Raw genomic sequence first — 19,555 nt, forward strand, 5'->3', positions numbered from 1 at the left:
ATATTTTTCATTATTTAAAAACTATATATATTAGAGTGGGTCAAAAAAATGACTTATTTTTTTTTTCAAGTGCCACGCAAAAATGGGTTCCTAGACACCTTAAAAGAATTCTCACCCAATATGAGCTCTTTGTTTTTAATAGGAAGATCCTCCGCATCGCAGTTTTTTATTTTTTTTTTAGTCCAATAGATTAAAATTCATACCTCATTATTTATTGATTGTACAGAAAAATGTTCAAGACGAATTTTGTAGGAAATTTAATGCTCTACAAAAAAAGGTATCTTATACTTTTTCCGTAAACCTCACCATTTGAATGATATTGAAGATTTAAATTTGATGATTTTTAGACAAATCTCATTTTTGCATATGAATTTTATAACTCGACAATAAATGACTATTAAAAAGTGCACAATACAAATTTTTGTAGTTTCAGAGACAAAATTCAGAGACAAAAATCAGTACGCATGAAAGTTTGATGATGAATATCTTTTGAACGCTTAATTTAATCGCCAAAACATAAGACACCATTTTTATAGAGCAGTTAATTTCCTACAAAAATATATATATATATATTAAATTTATTATTATTATTATTATTATTATATAAAATATATATATCATTAGTAGAATCGAAAGTTCATTTAATTATTATATCCATTCTTCTGTCATTTTTATTATACCATATTTATATCACATCCAATACTTGAACTTTTGCTTTCGTTTCGAGTAATTACGCAACTACTACCAAATATATTTTTACTTTCATCTTTTGAAATAGTATCTAATTTGAATTAGTCTTTTCGATTCACATCGTTTAATAGTGAGGTTGTGTGAGGGAGTGGGTCCAAAATAAAAATAGAACTAAAGTTATTTTTATGATCCTTGACTTTGTCAATCAGAAATTCCAGTGAAAGTAAAAAGCTTAACAGATCGAAAGTGCTGTGCAAAAGAAAATAAAGAAAGAGAAAGGTCAGGATATGAAAGCGTAGTTGTGTTGATAAGCAAGAAGTGAAAAGATACATAAGAAGATGTCGAATGAGTGTGAGTGAATTTGAAAGTGTGCGTGTTTATGTTAGAAAGAAAAAGAGAAGGAGAAAGAGAAAGAAACGAGACAACAAATATTTTTTCATTGGACGATATTGTAAATACGTATGTATCCATATATGTATATGCACATACATGGATTGTACATACACGTTTATCTTACTTCACACTCAACACACATAGAAGTATGCCTGGAACCAAGAAGTAATAGCTCCAGGGCAACTTTCACTGATCGTTTCGCCATATCTTCGAAGGCGGTGGCGGCTTTTCGAATTTCTTACAGGTCAAATAAAACACTATGATCTTAAATCGATGAGGATTGAGTCAAGTACGAAACCTGTTGCGTATTTATTTTTTCTGTTTTTTTTTGTTCTCTAAAACTATTAGATCAGAAAAAAATAAAAACCATGAAAGGATGTTCAGTAAATTTTGCAAAGTTTGGTATCTTTGAAATATTAAAATGGGAAATAAGGAGTTAGGTAAAGAGAGAGAAAGAGCGAGAGAGAGAGAGAGAGAGAGAGAGAGAGAGAGAAAGAAAACATGAGAGTGAGAGTGAGAGTGAAATAATACATTGAAAGGTGTTCGGTCAACGAAATTCGTACGCAAACACGTCGTCAGTCGTTGACGGGAAACCGCGAGGCTCTCTACGACTTTTGTCGTATTCTAACATAAGTTAATTTATGTGGTCGTCGATAATTGTGGTGCAGTGAAATATTATGAATATATTTTTATTATTTTGTCCCCTTTTTTTGACCAATCGATCGAGTTTTTTTTGCTATTCAATTTCCTTTTCAGATAAATTTTTTGTTGAATTTTTTGATTATACATCATATATATGAATGCCACCTGGACGAATATTTTTATTCATTTCACTTTCCTTTCTCTCTTTTTTTTTATACTATGAGCTTTGGTGGCGGTGTTAATTTGTGATCAATTTTTTTTTGACCTTCGATATTTTGACGTTTAGATTATAAAATTTGACTAATAAATGTATTTTTGAGCAGAGAGATTGGAGAAAGTTGATACATTATTTATGATTCAGAATTTCGATAATGTTTGTTTTAATTCATTATTTTATTATTTAATAATTGATAATTATAAAATATATTTGAACATTGATATTTTAAATATAGAAAGTGAAAGTTTACATAAATTAAAAATGTAATGAATGACATAATTATTCGATGAAATCAATGTGTAAGAATTTATATTAATGCGGGCTCAAGTTGATAAATCTGTCAAATATTTTAGAATTATTTATATCTAAATATATTATTTTAGATATAATGGTTATAATATACGTAATAATTTAATATACGTGTATCATAATCTAATATATCAAATAAGATCAAAATTATTTGTTCATTTTACGAAGTCATAGAAAGTTGATTTAACCAGTTGTACTGTGATGATTTTTTTGAAAGGTGTGTATTTAAATTTCGTCATCAAAATGAAACGACGACAAGTGTATTCATTAAACATAGAGTATATGTAGCTGTTATAATATGGAATATTAAATTGTATTCAAATAATTTTATTTTCATATAAAATTAATTTTACTATTAACATTTATTTATTTGCTTTATTTAAACTTTATTGTGTCTTTTTATTTTTCCTTTTACGAATTCGAATAACTTCTCTACGAGAACCCCCCTTTTTACACCTATGCAAATCTGTCCAATTATTACCAAAGAGTTTGTATATCTTTTTACAACTTCTCTGAAGTCAACAGCATATACTTTTTGTTTTTTTTTTTTTACTGGTCTGACGGGAATTAGTAATTTAACGTAGAAGTAGAAATAGAAACATGTTTATTTTAGACACGTAAGAATTCAACTTGGCTAACCATAAGCCATTTTGGAGTCTACATTATTTAAACGTATAGTTTGCATATGAAAGAAAATAACAAAAATTAATTACTTAGAAAAAGAAAATAATTAGTTAGAAATTTCATTCCCTTTTATTGAATGATATTTAGTAAAACAAAGTTTATTACATAATGACATTTCAAAATTCAAACATTAATTCTTCATTTTTTCCGAATATTATTTTGTTATATATATTCTTTTAATGGCATCAATAATTTAATCTTAATTATTTTTGAAAACAAATTATCTTCAAAGGATGGCTGTTACTTATAATGTCAACAGTATTTATGATAGTACTTAAAGTTAGTGATTGCTATTTCGATAAAGATAAAATTTCAATATTTTATATATATTCTGTGAGTCTATTTTGTCGTAATATTTCTAAAAAATGTAATTTATTTTTGTAGCTTTGTCACGAAAATAAACGATTGATAATTTATTTCCATTATTTAATTGGAAAATTTAAGAATTTCTCTACATGGTAAAATAATTTTGATCTGTAATGCATATATATGCATAAATGAAACATTGTTAACTAAATATAATTGACATAGTGAACATACAAAAAATTCAATATACAAATAATAATTAATGCATGTGTCATTAAAATATGTTAGTTGCATTTTATGTAAACTAATACAAGAAACGTAATTAATTCATTCTTCACTTTAGCACAAATAAAATGTATCAACTTACTCCATAGGAAGATAGTTTGTAATTTCATTTCTATTAAATATTGTGAAGTATAAAAACAAAGTAATAAAACGTGATTATACTTTATTTTCAAATGAACTTCAATAAAAGTTAAATTACGTTATAATGTTTCATATTGTATATCCAGACAAATTGAATATTGAACAAACAAAAATATTTACTCTTCCTTTATAAAAACGAAAATAATTGAGTAATAAATGATATTGTCGGTGTAAATAGAGACTTACGCTATATATTATAGTAAATAGATCAAAAATAAACTGAAAGTATTTAGTTCGTCAGTAATTGCCTGACTTACATATACATCGGTAATGCAAAACCTATTTTTTTTGGTACATCGATATTGTAAATATTATGCATGTGGTCCGAGGAAGGGGGGTTACAGATTATACACCACTGGTATACACATTGTCAAAATAATTGTATTGTATAAACCTATTCCTGCAATAATAAAAGAATTAAAATCCCGGCTTGGATTTCTGTAAGATATTTGAGACAAAGTAGGTTTAAATATCAGATGATATGTAGAATTGATTAATTGTGATAAAAAATATTCGATCAATGTAAAAATAATAATTTAATCTGAAGTAATTTATAAACTGTAAAGTATACACAAATTTTATTTTTATTTAATTAATATTATATCTTTTTGTTATTTTTATTAATTAATTAATCAATATTTAATGTTATTAATAGCATTATCAATTATATTTAATTGCTTCTAATATTTATCTTTTGAATTTATTAATTCATGTTGATTAAACATTATTTATTCCATTAATTAATAATCATTACTTTATTTCGAGCTTTAAATGATTTTGTAGTAATGTTTACGTAGCCATATACGCAAGGAAAAATTTATTACAATTTATTATTGTCTTTTGCGAAGTGTTATGCCAAGATTATTACATTTTTTTTACATTATAGTATAATAATAAATAATAGCGGTCAAGAATGGATGGAAGTATTATCTGAAATTTTTGTACATTTTCTCTGTCCCAGGGTGATGCGTTCATTATTCATTCACTTATTAGTAAATGCACTCAACGTTATGGCTTTCCAGAGGATCATTTTACTTCAACGTAATTTAATGGATGATATAGACGTCTGGATAGGAATTACGAAAAGCTTTGCTTGCTTTGTTACTTGCACGAGATCGGGTTTATGAAATCGATAAATAATATTATGCTTCTCATTCCCATTTTTGTCTTCTTTTTCTTTTTATTTCTTACACTTTTCGTAAGAGCTTCTTACGTGATTTAACTATTTCGATGTAATTAAAAACTCCTTACCCTATGATTATTTTCCTTGTGATTATTATTTATTATTATAATCTTATGCTTATTATTATACTATTTCCTTGTAAAAAAAATTATTTTTATACTTCAGATGTGTCTTCACACTTGATCGACGCCCAAATTTCATTGCTTACTGCATTAACCGATTTTTCAAAAATATTCCATTAATAACATATTTATTTAGAAGTTTATATGTATATACAAAAATTATTCTTTCGCGTTATTTCCAAATATGCGAATGGCTTCATTAATAATATCACAAAAATTGGTACAGTATGATTTTTTTCAAAGTTTTTGCATATTTTTTTTTTTTTTAATAAAAATGATTGATTTATTTTAATATTGTTACAAATTGTAAAAGAATATATTATAAAGAATAATAATCGATAACATTATTTATTCTATATAACTCGGAAGTAAATGTAATATAAAAAGAGTTGGCTGATTAAAGGACGTTTTAAAAGAAAATTAGCATTAAAATGAAAATGACGTCACCGGTTGTTATCGTTGAATAACAAATAAAAAAGGTAACAAAATTAGGTAGACGATGTATATTGCAAAAGAACCGGACAGAAATGTGTCACCGAGCACCTATTTGTTAAGGTGTCTAGTGGTAGTCACGATGATAGCTGCTGCAGCAACTTTTCTCCATTTAAATAATTACAGGCCCAGTAAGTTAAAAATTAAGAAAATATTTAAACAATTTTATCGATTTTGTATTCATTGACACTTTCTCCAAACAACTTTCCTATTCCTTTACTAATTTCTTTTTGAGAAAGTCATGATTATTAATTGTTTATCACTAATGTCTTCTTTTCTTTACTTTTCAGAGCAAACTTTCTTATCCTGTGATAGACCATGTCATCATTTAGATTGGCCAATGATTTGTCGAGTGAAACTCACATTGGAAGTGTTCCAATCTCTAAGCAAGTAAGATGTATATAACTTCTTTCTCTCTTTTCCTCCTATAATATATAAGAGATTCTCTTTTCTAATCTAATCATTTGGAAAAATACAAAACCTTATACGTTGTTTATTTCGTCATATAAATATAAGCATGTCACATCAATTTATTTTATTTCATTTTGAATTCCTATAAAATGTGATATAAAGTCGTTAGTTCTTGTTAAAGTAGAAATTATCATATTGCATAAACTTTTTTTCCATACTGGAAAAGATATCTGTTGGTTGTCATACGTTTTGACTGACATCTAATTTCACGAATTAGATAAAAATATGCAACATTTATGGATGATTTATGAGTGATGTTATATATAATATAAAAAGGTTGATGTGGAGGAGGTTACTAATATATAATTTAAATCTAATAATAATATATATTATATTATAAAAACACCAATAATACAAATTAGATTTAAAAATTTTCATTCTTTCTTTCTATTCACTATTTCAATTTGTTTACTGTTATATTCTATCTATCATGCGTTTGCTCACACATACTTATACGTTTTTAAACTCACATTATTAACAACACTTCTTACACATTATATTTATATCAATACATTAAACATAAGATATTGATATTTAATATATTATATTTATTGTTACTTGATACAGCATAAGCTTATTGCATATATTTATTTATATATTTTTTCATATTTATAGAAGGTTTTTATTTGATTTCATACTTTTTGATGACAACATTTATTTTGTCGTTTAAATATAAATAAGTGTTACACATAAGTTTTATATTTTGATTTACTAAAATAAATATATAAAATAATTTAACATTTACTCTTTATTCTCCAAGAACCATTATCGGTTCTTATTTATGCTAATAAAAATGAATCAGTTTAAATAATATTTTTATAATTTGATAAGTTTCGTGTCTATGTTCACATATTAATATATAATCAAAATAAAATATAATATGTTTTATTTATGAAAACGTTTAGATATTTTTCCAAAGTATTCATATTATTAATTATAAATATAAATCTGGATAATCACATTGGAATTTAAAAACTAATTTATACACAACAAAAAATATTTAAAAATATATAGAATGTAAATATATAAATATAAGAATGTAATAAAATGTATATGTATAGAATATATAATCTTTTTACTTAATTTAATTAAATTACATTAATTGTTATTTATAAAGTAGGAATGATTTGTTCGCATATATTTTTTGTATTCAAAAAACATCCAATTATAGTTGCTGACTAACAATTATCGAACGTGTTAATTCGAAAAGTAAAACGTATTTTCTCTTCTATCTTTTATTCGATTACTTGCACGGTTATATAAATGATATTATCTATGAATGTGAGTTGTCAGAATTAATAATTTGTTTAGATGTTGCAACAGTAGTTACACAACTTTCTTCAGAATAGTGCAACGCGGAAGAAGTTAGGTTAACCACAAAATGTTTGATAGAAGATGTACTTGTAATCAAAACCTTTTCATAAAGGATTCTTCTTTAGATATTCAATCAAAAGTTTGTGATATAAGATATTATTATATCATTAAAGTATCTTCTTCCTATGTATTCAATTTTGTGAATGATATTATTAATGAAATATTAATTTCTTCGTTATAAGTAATGTTTGAGTAAATATATATTTACTGTAATGTCATTTACTTAATTTTTAGATCATGTGGAAATTGTTTATCGAACGAGACAGCATGCCTGGCTCATAATTGTGTATCAGCTGATGGACAAAGGCGAATAATAATGACAGCGAATCGACAAATGCCAGGACCCAGCATACAGGTAAAATTACAATTAAATAAATCATTATGTAACAATAAATATAAGATAAGTCAAATAATTTATCTTGAATTTTGAAATAAAATCTTGTATTTAAATGTTATTACTTTTTACCACACTAAATTTTAGAAAAATTTTAATTGTAAAAATTTATATTAAGCCGTTGCATAATTTCTGTTGTACTTATTTCTGACACAGTAAAAAAAGACACAAAATAAATTATGTTAACAATAAGGGTCAATATATCATTAATTAAATAAATAACTTTTAAAAATCTAGTAATTTAAATTAATTTCAAATACGACAAAAATTATGTAACCATCTAAAATATATATATACATAATATTTTATTAGTCAATGGTCTAGTTATATTTAATTAATAATTCTTGGCACGATTGTTAAAGTCAAGCAATGTACAAACAGTTAATAACATGGGAATGGGTCAACCCGTCTGAAGAAAAAAAAAATAAAAATCGTGTACTGATCACTTCAGAGAGGCTGGGTATAAAAAGATTTTACGACTCCTTTTGATGTAATAGTATTGATTAGTGTGAGAAGGTGTTCGTAAAAGACGTAAGTCGACTCGTAAAAAAATACAATTTTATTTAATTTATAGGGTATCCGAAAAAATTAGAATCAAAGTTATGTAACGTTATTGGTGAGGTTAAATTGATCAAGAAAGTTTCTATAAAATATATTCGAAAATACTTTAGTTAGGAGTGTTTTAAAAAATCAAAGATTTCTAGAACATATATGAAAATACAAAAGAAACGCGAATTTTGCATTTGTATATTAGCAATTTTTAATACATTTATGGACAAGAATAAGTGAAAAATTAAATTGAAAAAAAGTAATTTTTAGTGATTAAATTAGATAATAAATTTAGGATATTACATTATTAACATTAGGAGATTAAATTATAGGTGAAAAATCGTTATTGGGTTTTAGTAAAAAGTCTTTTCTTCTTTCTTCTGATGCAAAATAGTCTTTTAATATAAAAAAAGCCTTCTCCAAATGGTTTAAAACTGTTTGATGGTCGATGTTACAGTTCTGATATTGTTCAATTTCTACCATGTTCTTATCGACTTTTTTTCTAGTGATTGGTCGATCAGAGCGAAATAAATATTTAATATCAAGATTTTCTAATTGACAATGCTTAATCTAGAACTTAGTGTCACAAATTTCGACATAGCAATGTGTTTATAATCATCACAAATAAATTTATCAACCCGATTCGATTTTTCACTTCATTTTTGAATGAAAGAATGGGGTGTTTTAGAATCGGGGTGATTTGAAAACGGCTGAAATTCTATACCGAAGAATGCGACAAGAAAGAGAGACAAACATATAGGATTTAGCCTGCGAGAGAATGAGATACAATATATACTATACAATTTTTCCTATTCTCGGTCTCCTTTTTGTGCGCCCTTTGTAATCCCCACTCTTGGCTACTAAGCGTTGTGTATATGTGTGTTTGTGTGCGACTGCATACTACGAAGCGTATACTCATATTATCGATTATCCATGTTTCTCACAAGCAAAGCTGTTTCATGGTTCGCCATAAGATTCGAGCAACAACAAAATTTAAGATCTCCATTTACAGAATTATAAGATATATTACAGATATTATCGATATGACGATTCAGAATATTATTGGTAAACTGATGGGTCGTTCGCACGTTTTACTCAATAAGGGGGAGCTAGGAGAAACGGAACTTTCGCAGTAGATATTGAACGAACATTAACAATTAAATACATTTGTAATAATAAATAATAAATTAAAATAATATTGAATAATAATGTGTTTCTTTTACAATCCAACGATTTGAGAGAAAATTTCATTATGATCGTTGTGATTCAAAACTCGATGAAACGAAAAAATACGACCAAAATTGTGTTTCGTTCTTTATCAAGCATTTAAAGGAATTAGTTGCAATAAGAAAAATACTTGAGCGTGTTGACCCATGATGAGAATATTTCAAATTCATAGAAAGATTGAAAAGAAAAAAAATCATATACCTGAGTTTCATCAAAGAATAAATTATATTTACTTAGATTAGGACGGGGTATCTTTCCGTCGACAAACATTCTACGATTTTCGTGTTTATCTAAAATCTGAAAGTGGTAGTTTTTGTCAATTATCCCCATCCCAAGGTCATATTGGCGCCCTATGATATATAAGGTAACAATATTATAATAAATAAACCCTAAAATTATCTTCCATCTGATACTGTGCATTCGTCTCTTTCTCTCGAAGCTTGGTTTTTTGACGATTTCACTTCTATTATATTATGTTTGATCTGCACATATAGTTTTTTGTTTTCTCTTCTTTTGTTTTCCTTTTTATAATGATGTTACGAAATGCAATTCAACAACATTTGGTATGTTTCCATATCTGGTTAACAGTTATACCGTGCTGACAATAGTTGCTTCTATCCGCTCTCTAACGTAAAGTGCGTTTGGTGCTGCGTTAGGATATGGATGGGTGACCGCTAAAGAAACACCGTGTGCTGTTAATACCTTTTGCTTTTTCATTCTGTTTTTTTTAAATAATCGTCAAGTTTAAACTTAATATGATAATTTTTGATAATATCTTTTTCTGTTTAAGAGGAAATCACGTATCTAATGATTCTCTGGCCACATGCTAATTATATTAGTGTCAGAAATTTTAATGGTCCGATCCAAAATATCTATAACAATCGTGTCCTCGTGTGCGACATGGTTTATTGTAGCACCACTGTTTACAAATCCTAGAAGTTGCGAGTCGAAACTCATACTTTTTAGACGTTTTGTATTTCTTTTTTGGTAATAACATTTTTAAACGTATTAAATTTTCTCTTCATTTTTATTCATTTTCAAGATGCAATAACTTTTAATTGAATAAAAGAATATTACAGCTTGTTTTAAAAATAAATCTATGATACGTCATATTTGAAAAGCACGCAAGTATAGATACCTTTAATTAATATTATCATAGTTATGCTATCCTAAAACCATCTAACAGGCAAATACGAAAAAGGTTTTTATTCAATCCAGTAATAGGTTCTTACCAGATGCTATTTTGGAGGAATACAGGAAAATAGGAATTTATGGAGAAATTGATTAGAAAGTTGTAAATAATATAGAGATTAAAACAGTCATTCGAAAAGCAAATGACCCGGATTCCGAGTCCAGACCTAATTTTTTTTTGAAGTGAAAACTTCTTTAGAATGGCAGTGATCTGAAAAGTAAATAAACGGAAACGCAGCTAAGTAACGAAGCTATGAGACGGCTGCTATACTAAATAATAAGAGAAAAACAGACAAACATATAGGATTGAGCCTGCGAGAGAAAGAGACGGAATATAGCTATACAGTTTTTCCTATTCTCGGTCTCCTCTTTATGCTATGCTTCGTAGTTATGGCTCCTGGTTATACATGTGTGTGTTTGTGTGCGACTGCTTACTACAAAGCGTGGACACGTATTCTTTCGATACTCGAAATGTTTGTAGGTAGGAGCGACAGAAGAGTACAAGAATAAACAGAGATAAGCACGTAGGTATGCGACAAAAGTATAAGGTCCAAACGAACCGACAATCGAAATAAAGAAAGAAGGTGCGTGGTCTGTTTTTATTTTACCAAACGTGGTATTTCTTTTCTATTTAAAAATGTTTCTATTTTATTAAAAAATTAATATTAAATTATTTATTTCGCAAATATTGTAATTAACAATTACGAAATATATAGAATACAATAATTGTGTTGTCTGCAATATTTTACAAAAAAAATAAAAATTAAATGATTATCAGATACATCAGAGAAAAAAATTAAACAACATTATAGAATATTCTTCTTATAAATATCCAAAGACATGTTTTTTAATTATAATGTTTGCGTATTTAGGAAATTTATACTAATTTTTCAATAAAATAGAAAAGTGTTTAAATACAAGAAACTAGACACGTTAAAAAACAAATAAACCTTATTTACTTTATATTTCCAATAAAAATACAATAATATGAATTATTTTAAAAATATAAAAAAAAATTTTTTAATTCTAAAAATTATGAAATAAAAAAATAGAAATAAAAAATTGATTTTAAAATCGTTGTAATTCAAAACCCGATGAAAGGAAAAAAATACGACCACAGTTGTTCCCTTCTTTAACAGCATCTACAGTTATTAGTTGCAACACAAAAAGAAATACTTGTGTATGCTAACCCATGATAAAGATATCTCACATTCACAGAAAATGTGAAAAGTGTAAGAGAAAAAAAATTCATCTACCTGAATTTCAAAAATATATATATTATATTTACTTGGATTAGGACGGCGTATCTTTCTGTCGACAAATATTCTACAATTTTCGTCTCTATCTATGGCTATCGCATTCAGCATTCCATCTTGATGGATAAAATTTTAAAAATATTAGTTTTTGTCAGCTACCTACACCCCAAGGTCGGTTCCTTATCATGAGAAAAGAATTATAAAAAAAAGGGATGGTCTGTTGAAATTCGATCTGCATTTATTATCTATATTTATTATCTTTATTATCGATGCGATAATATTCATGCCTATAGTTTTTTTTACAACGTGTCATATCTTTTCTATTTAAAAATGTTCCTATTTTATTGAAAAATTAGTATTAAATTCTTTATTTCGCAAATATTATAATAAATAATTATGAAGTACATAGTATATATAATAATTGTATTATCTGAAATATTAAAAAAAAAAAAGGATAAGCAGATACATCAGAGAAAAAGAATTAGAGAATACTGTGGAATAAATGAGGAGCAGCTGACAAATTCCATTGAAAAGCAAGTAAATTACTGTTATATTTTTATTTTGCTTCTTTATAAAATATATTTGATGCATAAAGACAAAATATGTCTATTCAATTTGATTTTTATATGTTTTTATGAAAAATATCCAAAGAGATGTACTGGCCCATGCATATATGAAAATCATATTATAAATTTTGATATTTGCGTATTTAAGAAGCTTATACGAATTTTTCAATAAAATAAAAACATTTTTAAGATGTTGAACGCCCAGCGTGATTCGGTGGAGCTTACCACGGAGCTGAAATTTGAGACTTGTCGTATACACAGTTCGATAAGCTGAGAGAGCGATACGATTCAATGCATTTTTTAGATTTTTCGTTGTTTAGATCTTCATTTAGACGAGAGTATTTAGAAAGATAAGTTTGTGGTCCAAAGAATAAGGAAGAGTTATGTTATAAGTAATAAGGGTCTTGAAGTGTGGTAGGCTACAGAGTTGAAAAAACATTTCTAGAGAATATCTTTATTAGATCTTTCATTGCATTTCACCAGAACCTTCGTTCAGTCCAGCAGTATTTTCCATATGTTTTTCGTAACGTCTTTATTTCATCTATCCTAAAATGTCTGTTATATAGCGCAAGAATGTAGATAAAAACGGGAAATAGAAAACCGTACTAAAAAAAAAAAATTTTATTCCTGAGTTTCACAAAAAGAATTTTTTATATTTACTTTGTTTACGACGAATTATATTTTCCTCGATAAACATCCTACCATTTTAGTGATTATTTATAACTATCGCATTCAGCATTCCATTTTTATTGCTTGAATTGTGAAAAGTGCACTTTTTATCAGCTATTCCACCCAGAGACCATACCGGTGACCTTTATTGTATATAGTAATAATATTATAATAAATAAATCCTAAAATTATCTTACTCTTAAAACTATCCATTCGTCTCATTCTCTCGAAACTTAGATTTTTGAAGGTTTCACTTCTAACACGTGTGATCTGCACACATGATTTTTATTTTTTACAAATCCTATATTATTTTTTTCATAAAAATGGGATAAAAACAAAAAATCATCTTGAAGAATGCATTTAAGATGTAACAAGAATAGGAACATTTGCAACGTTGTGACAGTCATTACTTCAATTGAAAACCTGTATATCAGTAGAAGGAAAAAATATTTATTTATTATATTTATTTAGTTTTTGCTTACCACACTTGGTCCAAAAGACCCAGACCTTTTTTGCAACTTAAGTCATTTTTCTCAATTGTTCAACTTTGGTAATTTTTTAAACATATTTAAATTTAATTTAAAGTTATAAAACCTATATAGTCTTTTTAAGTAAGTATTAAAGAAGTCTTAAAAAAAATGTTGAAGTAAATCTATACAATAGTTTCTTTTTTATAACAATTTTTCTCGCTCGGGTCCAAAGGACCCGGGTGTGGTAAGCGTGTTACTCCAGGAAGGGTGGTAGCAAAGGATAATAATAATATATAATGTTATATATATATATATATATATATATTAATATAATATAATAATAATTAATATTAATATTAAATTAATATTATTATTTATTCTAACACAATAAACAATTAATAAAAATTTTTTAATGCTTATAACTATTGAGTTAAGAATTTTTGGACATTAGTTTATAAGAACTTTTTTGATTTACTTCATTTCATTAACATGTAGTATGAATTTGGTTCTAACCTTTTCAGATACCCTATACATAAATATACAGAGTGATCCAGAATTCGTGATAGAAAAGAGAATGGGAAAGTATTGCAAAAAATGAAATTTTAAAATCCAAAATAACGTTATTTTATCGAAGATTTTCTTTTCGTGTAAATTGCAACAAAAAATCAATTTAGTACATAATCACATAACAGGTGACTATCATTAGAAATTTTACTATAAATCCTTATTATATTTGTTTTTGTGTAAAGAAAAGTTTATCAGGAGCAGTTTATTATCAGTATTTACCAAGATTTAAAGTAAGATCTAATAATTGATTGTAAAAATATGTATTTTAATCAAAGTTAATAATTATTTCTTAAAAAAACAAACATAAAAATTATAGATTTTACATTAAATAAAGAGACTCATGTCACCAATAGAATTCTGAATGTACGTAATATTGGAACTTTGGTCGTCCGGGATAAATTTTTTGCAGGGGTCAGCAACTTTAGGTATTTAGGATCGATCATAAACTAGACGAACAATATAAACGAAGAACTTAAGAAAAGAATCAATTTAGGCAATGCATTCTTTTAATCAGTCAATAAATTACTCAGCTCGCGGTTTCTGTCTAAGCGCTTGAAAATCAGAATATACAGGACGATCATCCTACCTATAGTCCTTTATTCTTCGTAAAATCTTCGATGTAAAACGCGATGAGGAAACAAGCGAATGGAGAAAATTCCATAACGTAGAAGTACATCGATTGTACAACAAACCGGACATTATTAACGTCATAAAATCGCGCGGATTAAAATGGGCTGGTCACGTGGCGCGCATGAGGGAGGATCAAAAGGCGCATAAAATACCGGTAGGTATACTGAACAGGAAAAGACCACTAGGTAGACCGAGATGTAGATGAGAGAATAATATTAGGAGAAATCTTAAAGAAATAGGCTACGAAGACCGCGAATGGAGGGGTCGCGCTCTGTTCGCGCGCACTATATGTTTTGCTGACTCGAATCCGTTTTCAACTAGCGTACCGTTTTTAAGATGCAATTATACGCGAGTTGCACGGAAGTCTCACGATGGTAAACTAATACAGTGTGAGTGGTTTTGTAGTATTACTAAAGTCACTTCTTCAGTCAACAATGCTTTATTAACTTAAGTCTTTGGCGACTATGTTACAATTGTTCGATGTGGACTGTATAGATGTAAAGTGTATAACACAAAAATGTATAATGAGCAAAGAGTGTAAGTATACGAAGAAGAGTATGTATTACGAACAGAAACGAACGAACCCTCTTGCTTGATTGCACATGATTTTATATCTGAATTAGTTACACCCCTTTGGAGAGGGAAGGAACTGAATGCAACTTATTAACCAATAATAGGAGGGTCTACCCACCAGAGTGACCCGATGGGAAAATTTATGTTTTTTGGGAAGGATGGTAGTGGGGGTTTCTGGGAACATAAGGAATTTCTTTTCTAAATAATACCCTTCCCATGTGCATTCTCTCATGTTCACTTAAATATTGTGTATCACTTGAAGGACCCAACATTGGTATGCTTTTAGTTGCCCAATATGTTTCGATAGTCATTGAAATGGTTAGAAAATTTATGGCAATCATAAATTTTCTTCATCCTTGAGTAGAATCTTTAAAATAGACGATACCTTATACCTAAGGTTTGACATATTCTATAATATTTGGTTCCATAAACTAATGGTATGGTTTTTCTCAAATGAAATTTAATATATAAAAAAATAACTGAATATAAGTTATCGTCTACACATGGTTTGGTACCGAACACGCTCAGGGACGGGAACATCGGCAGGATTTAATATTTTGCGGCAATGAACTTTTGAGTTCCTAATGCCAATTAATAATAATAATAAAAATAATAATAAAGAGGTTTACAAAAGTTGCTTTTACAGAATAAAAAATTACATTTTCTTTGATAAATATTCGAAGTAAACGATAGCATATCACAGTAAAAATTGATAATATTAATGTACTGTAGATTCTATTGGTGTAGCAATGAATTCGGTGCCTTTTAAATAAACTTACATTAGTATTTATTTATTTATTTTATTAGAAAAATGACATACATATTTTTAAATCAAAATAAAAACTTATACGAACGATAGGACATGTATCGCATCGAAAATGGGTACCACCTTAACACATTGTTGACCAAATACGAATTAACTCTCAGAATTTTTGTTACAGCGCCAGATTCGTTCAGTCAGAGCATAGAGTCCATATTTTATAATAATAAAAAACAATTAAACCTTAGTGCATAGAGTTTATGCTTTCCAATAATGCATTTACTCTAAGGTAAGCCATACAGTGCAATTGGGTTTTAATACACCATAAGTTTTTTTAACTAATATTTATCTAATAAAACCTGTTATTACGTTAAAATACGATGATTCAACAAACAGACTTTCCAGAGAGTTAAAAGACCACGTTTTAGAAAAAATAGTTACTAATAGACAAAAAAATCTTACTAGACCGTATAGAGTATGTTCTTCAAACGGAAAACGCAGCGAAACGAGATATATTTGCAAAACCTGTTGTGTATCAATACACTTAGATGATTGCTAGATAGTTTATCATACAAAAAAAAAATATTCAAAATTAAATATTAAATAAAATTTATTTATACATATATAACTCGTGTATAATAACTATTCTAATATAAGTAGAGTGCATTTTTAAATATTAAAATAATTTTTAATTAATTGATGGAAACGTTTATTGTTGTCTAAAAGCTTGAAGTATATGATCTATTTACCGTCCTTTTCGAAATTCACCTTCAGACTGGTACATTGTTTTCTATCCAAATACTTTTATTAAATATTATTTATATAAGTTTCTAAACGTTGCACATGTGTGTAAAAATGTTAAAATCAAAAAGATATAATCTTAATTTCTGTTTATTATAAATAATATACCTGCTATACAAATGCGCTAGGTTCGGAAAGTCATTTAAACAATATTTAACCCTTTCGCACCGGCTGAGACATATGCTGTCCCAGTCGGGAAAATTTTTTAATCAATTGTGAAATCACTGTTGTTGATGATGCACTATTATGGGGACGTTTATGCATCTCCAAGTCCTTCAATCTTTTAGGCATAAAAGTTATTTTTACTAAAAATCGCTTGAAGGAGAAATGAACTGATCTTTGTAATGGGACGCACTCGGACTGATTTTTCGCCGTATTGAAAGGGTTAATAAAAGAATTTAACAGATGAAAAACAAGTCAGTTTATTGTTTGATTTCGAAAAGAAAAGTGCATAGAATGTGTACTGCGTGCTTTTAAAGTACATTTCTTTCAATTAATTAACAATTACCTTAAAGCACTAATACACTCTACTTATATTGTAATAATTATTATACACGAGTTATATACATATGTTTAATTCATGTTGATAATAGATTGTTCAAAAAAACTTACTTACATCGTTTTACTCCACATCCAATTCTGAAATAATAACCGGTGACATGAGACAAATTCTAAGAAAAACTGCCGGTCAACAAAATGTTAATACAGCTTGATTGTTTGTATATACGATGAGAAACGAAAGAAGATTACAGACTGATAATATAAAGTAAAGTAAATGCCAATTGTTGGTGTGGCATCACGATAAAGGGAAAAAATGGAATGAGAGACAACGTGAAACATTAACACCAGTGACCTTAATTTAGATTCCTAGGGGACGTTATCAGTAACGTCACTATCCGCTTGAGATTTTAAATCATAGTAAAAACAAAACCATATATACGAGAACAAATTATAATATTCTAACGCTTTATAAATTTAAATATGTTTAATTATTATTCAAATATGTGAAATTTTCCGACTCTTTATTTCAATACCTTTATTTACACCGTTTATTCTAACGTATCTATTTACACTATCTATTCTTACATCCTTAGTTTAACCGTTTAGTACAATATTGTATATTACTCTATTTATACTTTATTCTAGAATACTTATTCTTCCGTTCATTACAACATATTTATTCACACTGTCTTATATCGACCTTTCTGATATCACGCGTGTCCTAAGGCATACACACACAACACTCATATATTCTTTTTTTCTTCAGAACAATAGAGGATTATGTTTCTTATACTTTTACCTAAATAGAAAAGCATCTTTGCTTATCTTAGAATATCTATTTACACTTATAAGAAAGTCGTTTCTACCTTTTCTAAAACCATTTATTTTTTTCTTACAAAAACGTACTTATTCTATTCTCAAAATAGCTACTTAAAAAGTAACTAAGAGAAAACAATTGGCGTACATATCAAATGTACGCATGACGCAAATAAATTTACTTGATATTTTAACAAAATATTATATTATTTATTATTTAAATTAATTTAAAAGTAATTATTATATTCGAATGTGTAGTTTTGAAGAATATAATTTTTGTTGAAGATAATTTATGTAATCGATTACGGCTTAAGTGAATATATCTACATTAGGATAAAAATTATTTTTTGTTGTAAAATACATACCGGGTGTCCAAAAAGTCACTTTATCAAGAAAAAACAATCAATATTAGTTTAGTAATAGAACTATAATAATTTATCTTTCATTCCAAGATATGAATCTTCAGTTACAGCAACGGTTCCCTAATTTTTTCGATTCTCTTCTCTTCTTTTGGTAAATCCAAGTATACACAAAGCATCCTATGCCAAATCTTAACAATTAAATTTTACGAAATATCCAATAATTTTTTGCAAGGCTTAGGAAAGAATAAATAAAATAACATTTTTAATAACAAAAATACATATATTATAGAAAAATTTCTATTAATTATTGTAATTAGTGGAATGAATGAGTCTGTTGGTTGTTGCACATTTTGTGCAACAAATCCTGATATCATATTGGACATAATCATTCTCTTCGCACAAATAAGAAGTCACAAGTAGAAATAAAATGATAAAAATTGTGTAATATCTTACGGAATTCCATAATATTGAGGTGTACATTTTGGGAATCACTGAGGCAGAGTATTATTAAAATAGTATGAATTCAAAATATTTTTATTCTAAATATCTGCCGAAAAAGATTTATAATTTTTCAGTTTGGTAATGCAACTTTTAGAACATTGTTATTTGACCTAAGTTTTGGAAATTATTATGTTTGTTTTGTTGAAAATACAATGAATAACTTTAATTGGTATAAGTATGTTTCATAAACTTTTGTTTGAATAATTTTTTGTATTATTCAAACTATGTTTTTATCTAGGAATTATTAACGTGTAACTAATAGGATATCCTTCTTAAAAGATCGGTTTTTAACAGCCAAGATTTTCAAGGTGAGCGTACTTAGTAGATTAATATGTATTATGGTTGATAAGCACTTTACGTACATTACCTAATTAATTTAATTAATCGATAGAAATGATATTACACGAGCGTCT

The 19,555-nt window shown here is 27.3% G+C and overlaps 1 protein-coding gene across 2 annotated transcripts in view; it reads left to right on the forward strand.

Moving 5' to 3' along the window:
- The window catches only part of LOC107073174 (multicopper oxidase 3), a 45,318-nt gene that overhangs the window by 9,814 nt on the left and 15,949 nt on the right, over positions 1–19,555 (forward strand). The window contains exons 2-3 of one of the 2 annotated variants that reach the window (XM_015333689.2): positions 5,755–5,854; positions 7,544–7,664. In XM_015333689.2, the coding sequence (XP_015189175.2) occupies positions 5,755–5,854; positions 7,544–7,664 (221 nt within the window). Of the gene's footprint in view, positions 1–5,754; positions 5,855–7,269; positions 7,389–7,543; positions 7,665–19,555 lie in introns of those variants that run through there. The other variant, XM_015333690.2, reaches the window with a different exon arrangement.

Source organism: Polistes dominula, unplaced genomic scaffold (genome assembly GCF_049000335.1).
Source record: "Polistes dominula isolate Pdom_NZ unplaced genomic scaffold, Pdom_raw_medaka contig_21, whole genome shotgun sequence".
Lineage (NCBI taxonomy): Eukaryota > Metazoa > Arthropoda > Insecta > Hymenoptera > Vespidae > Polistes > Polistes dominula.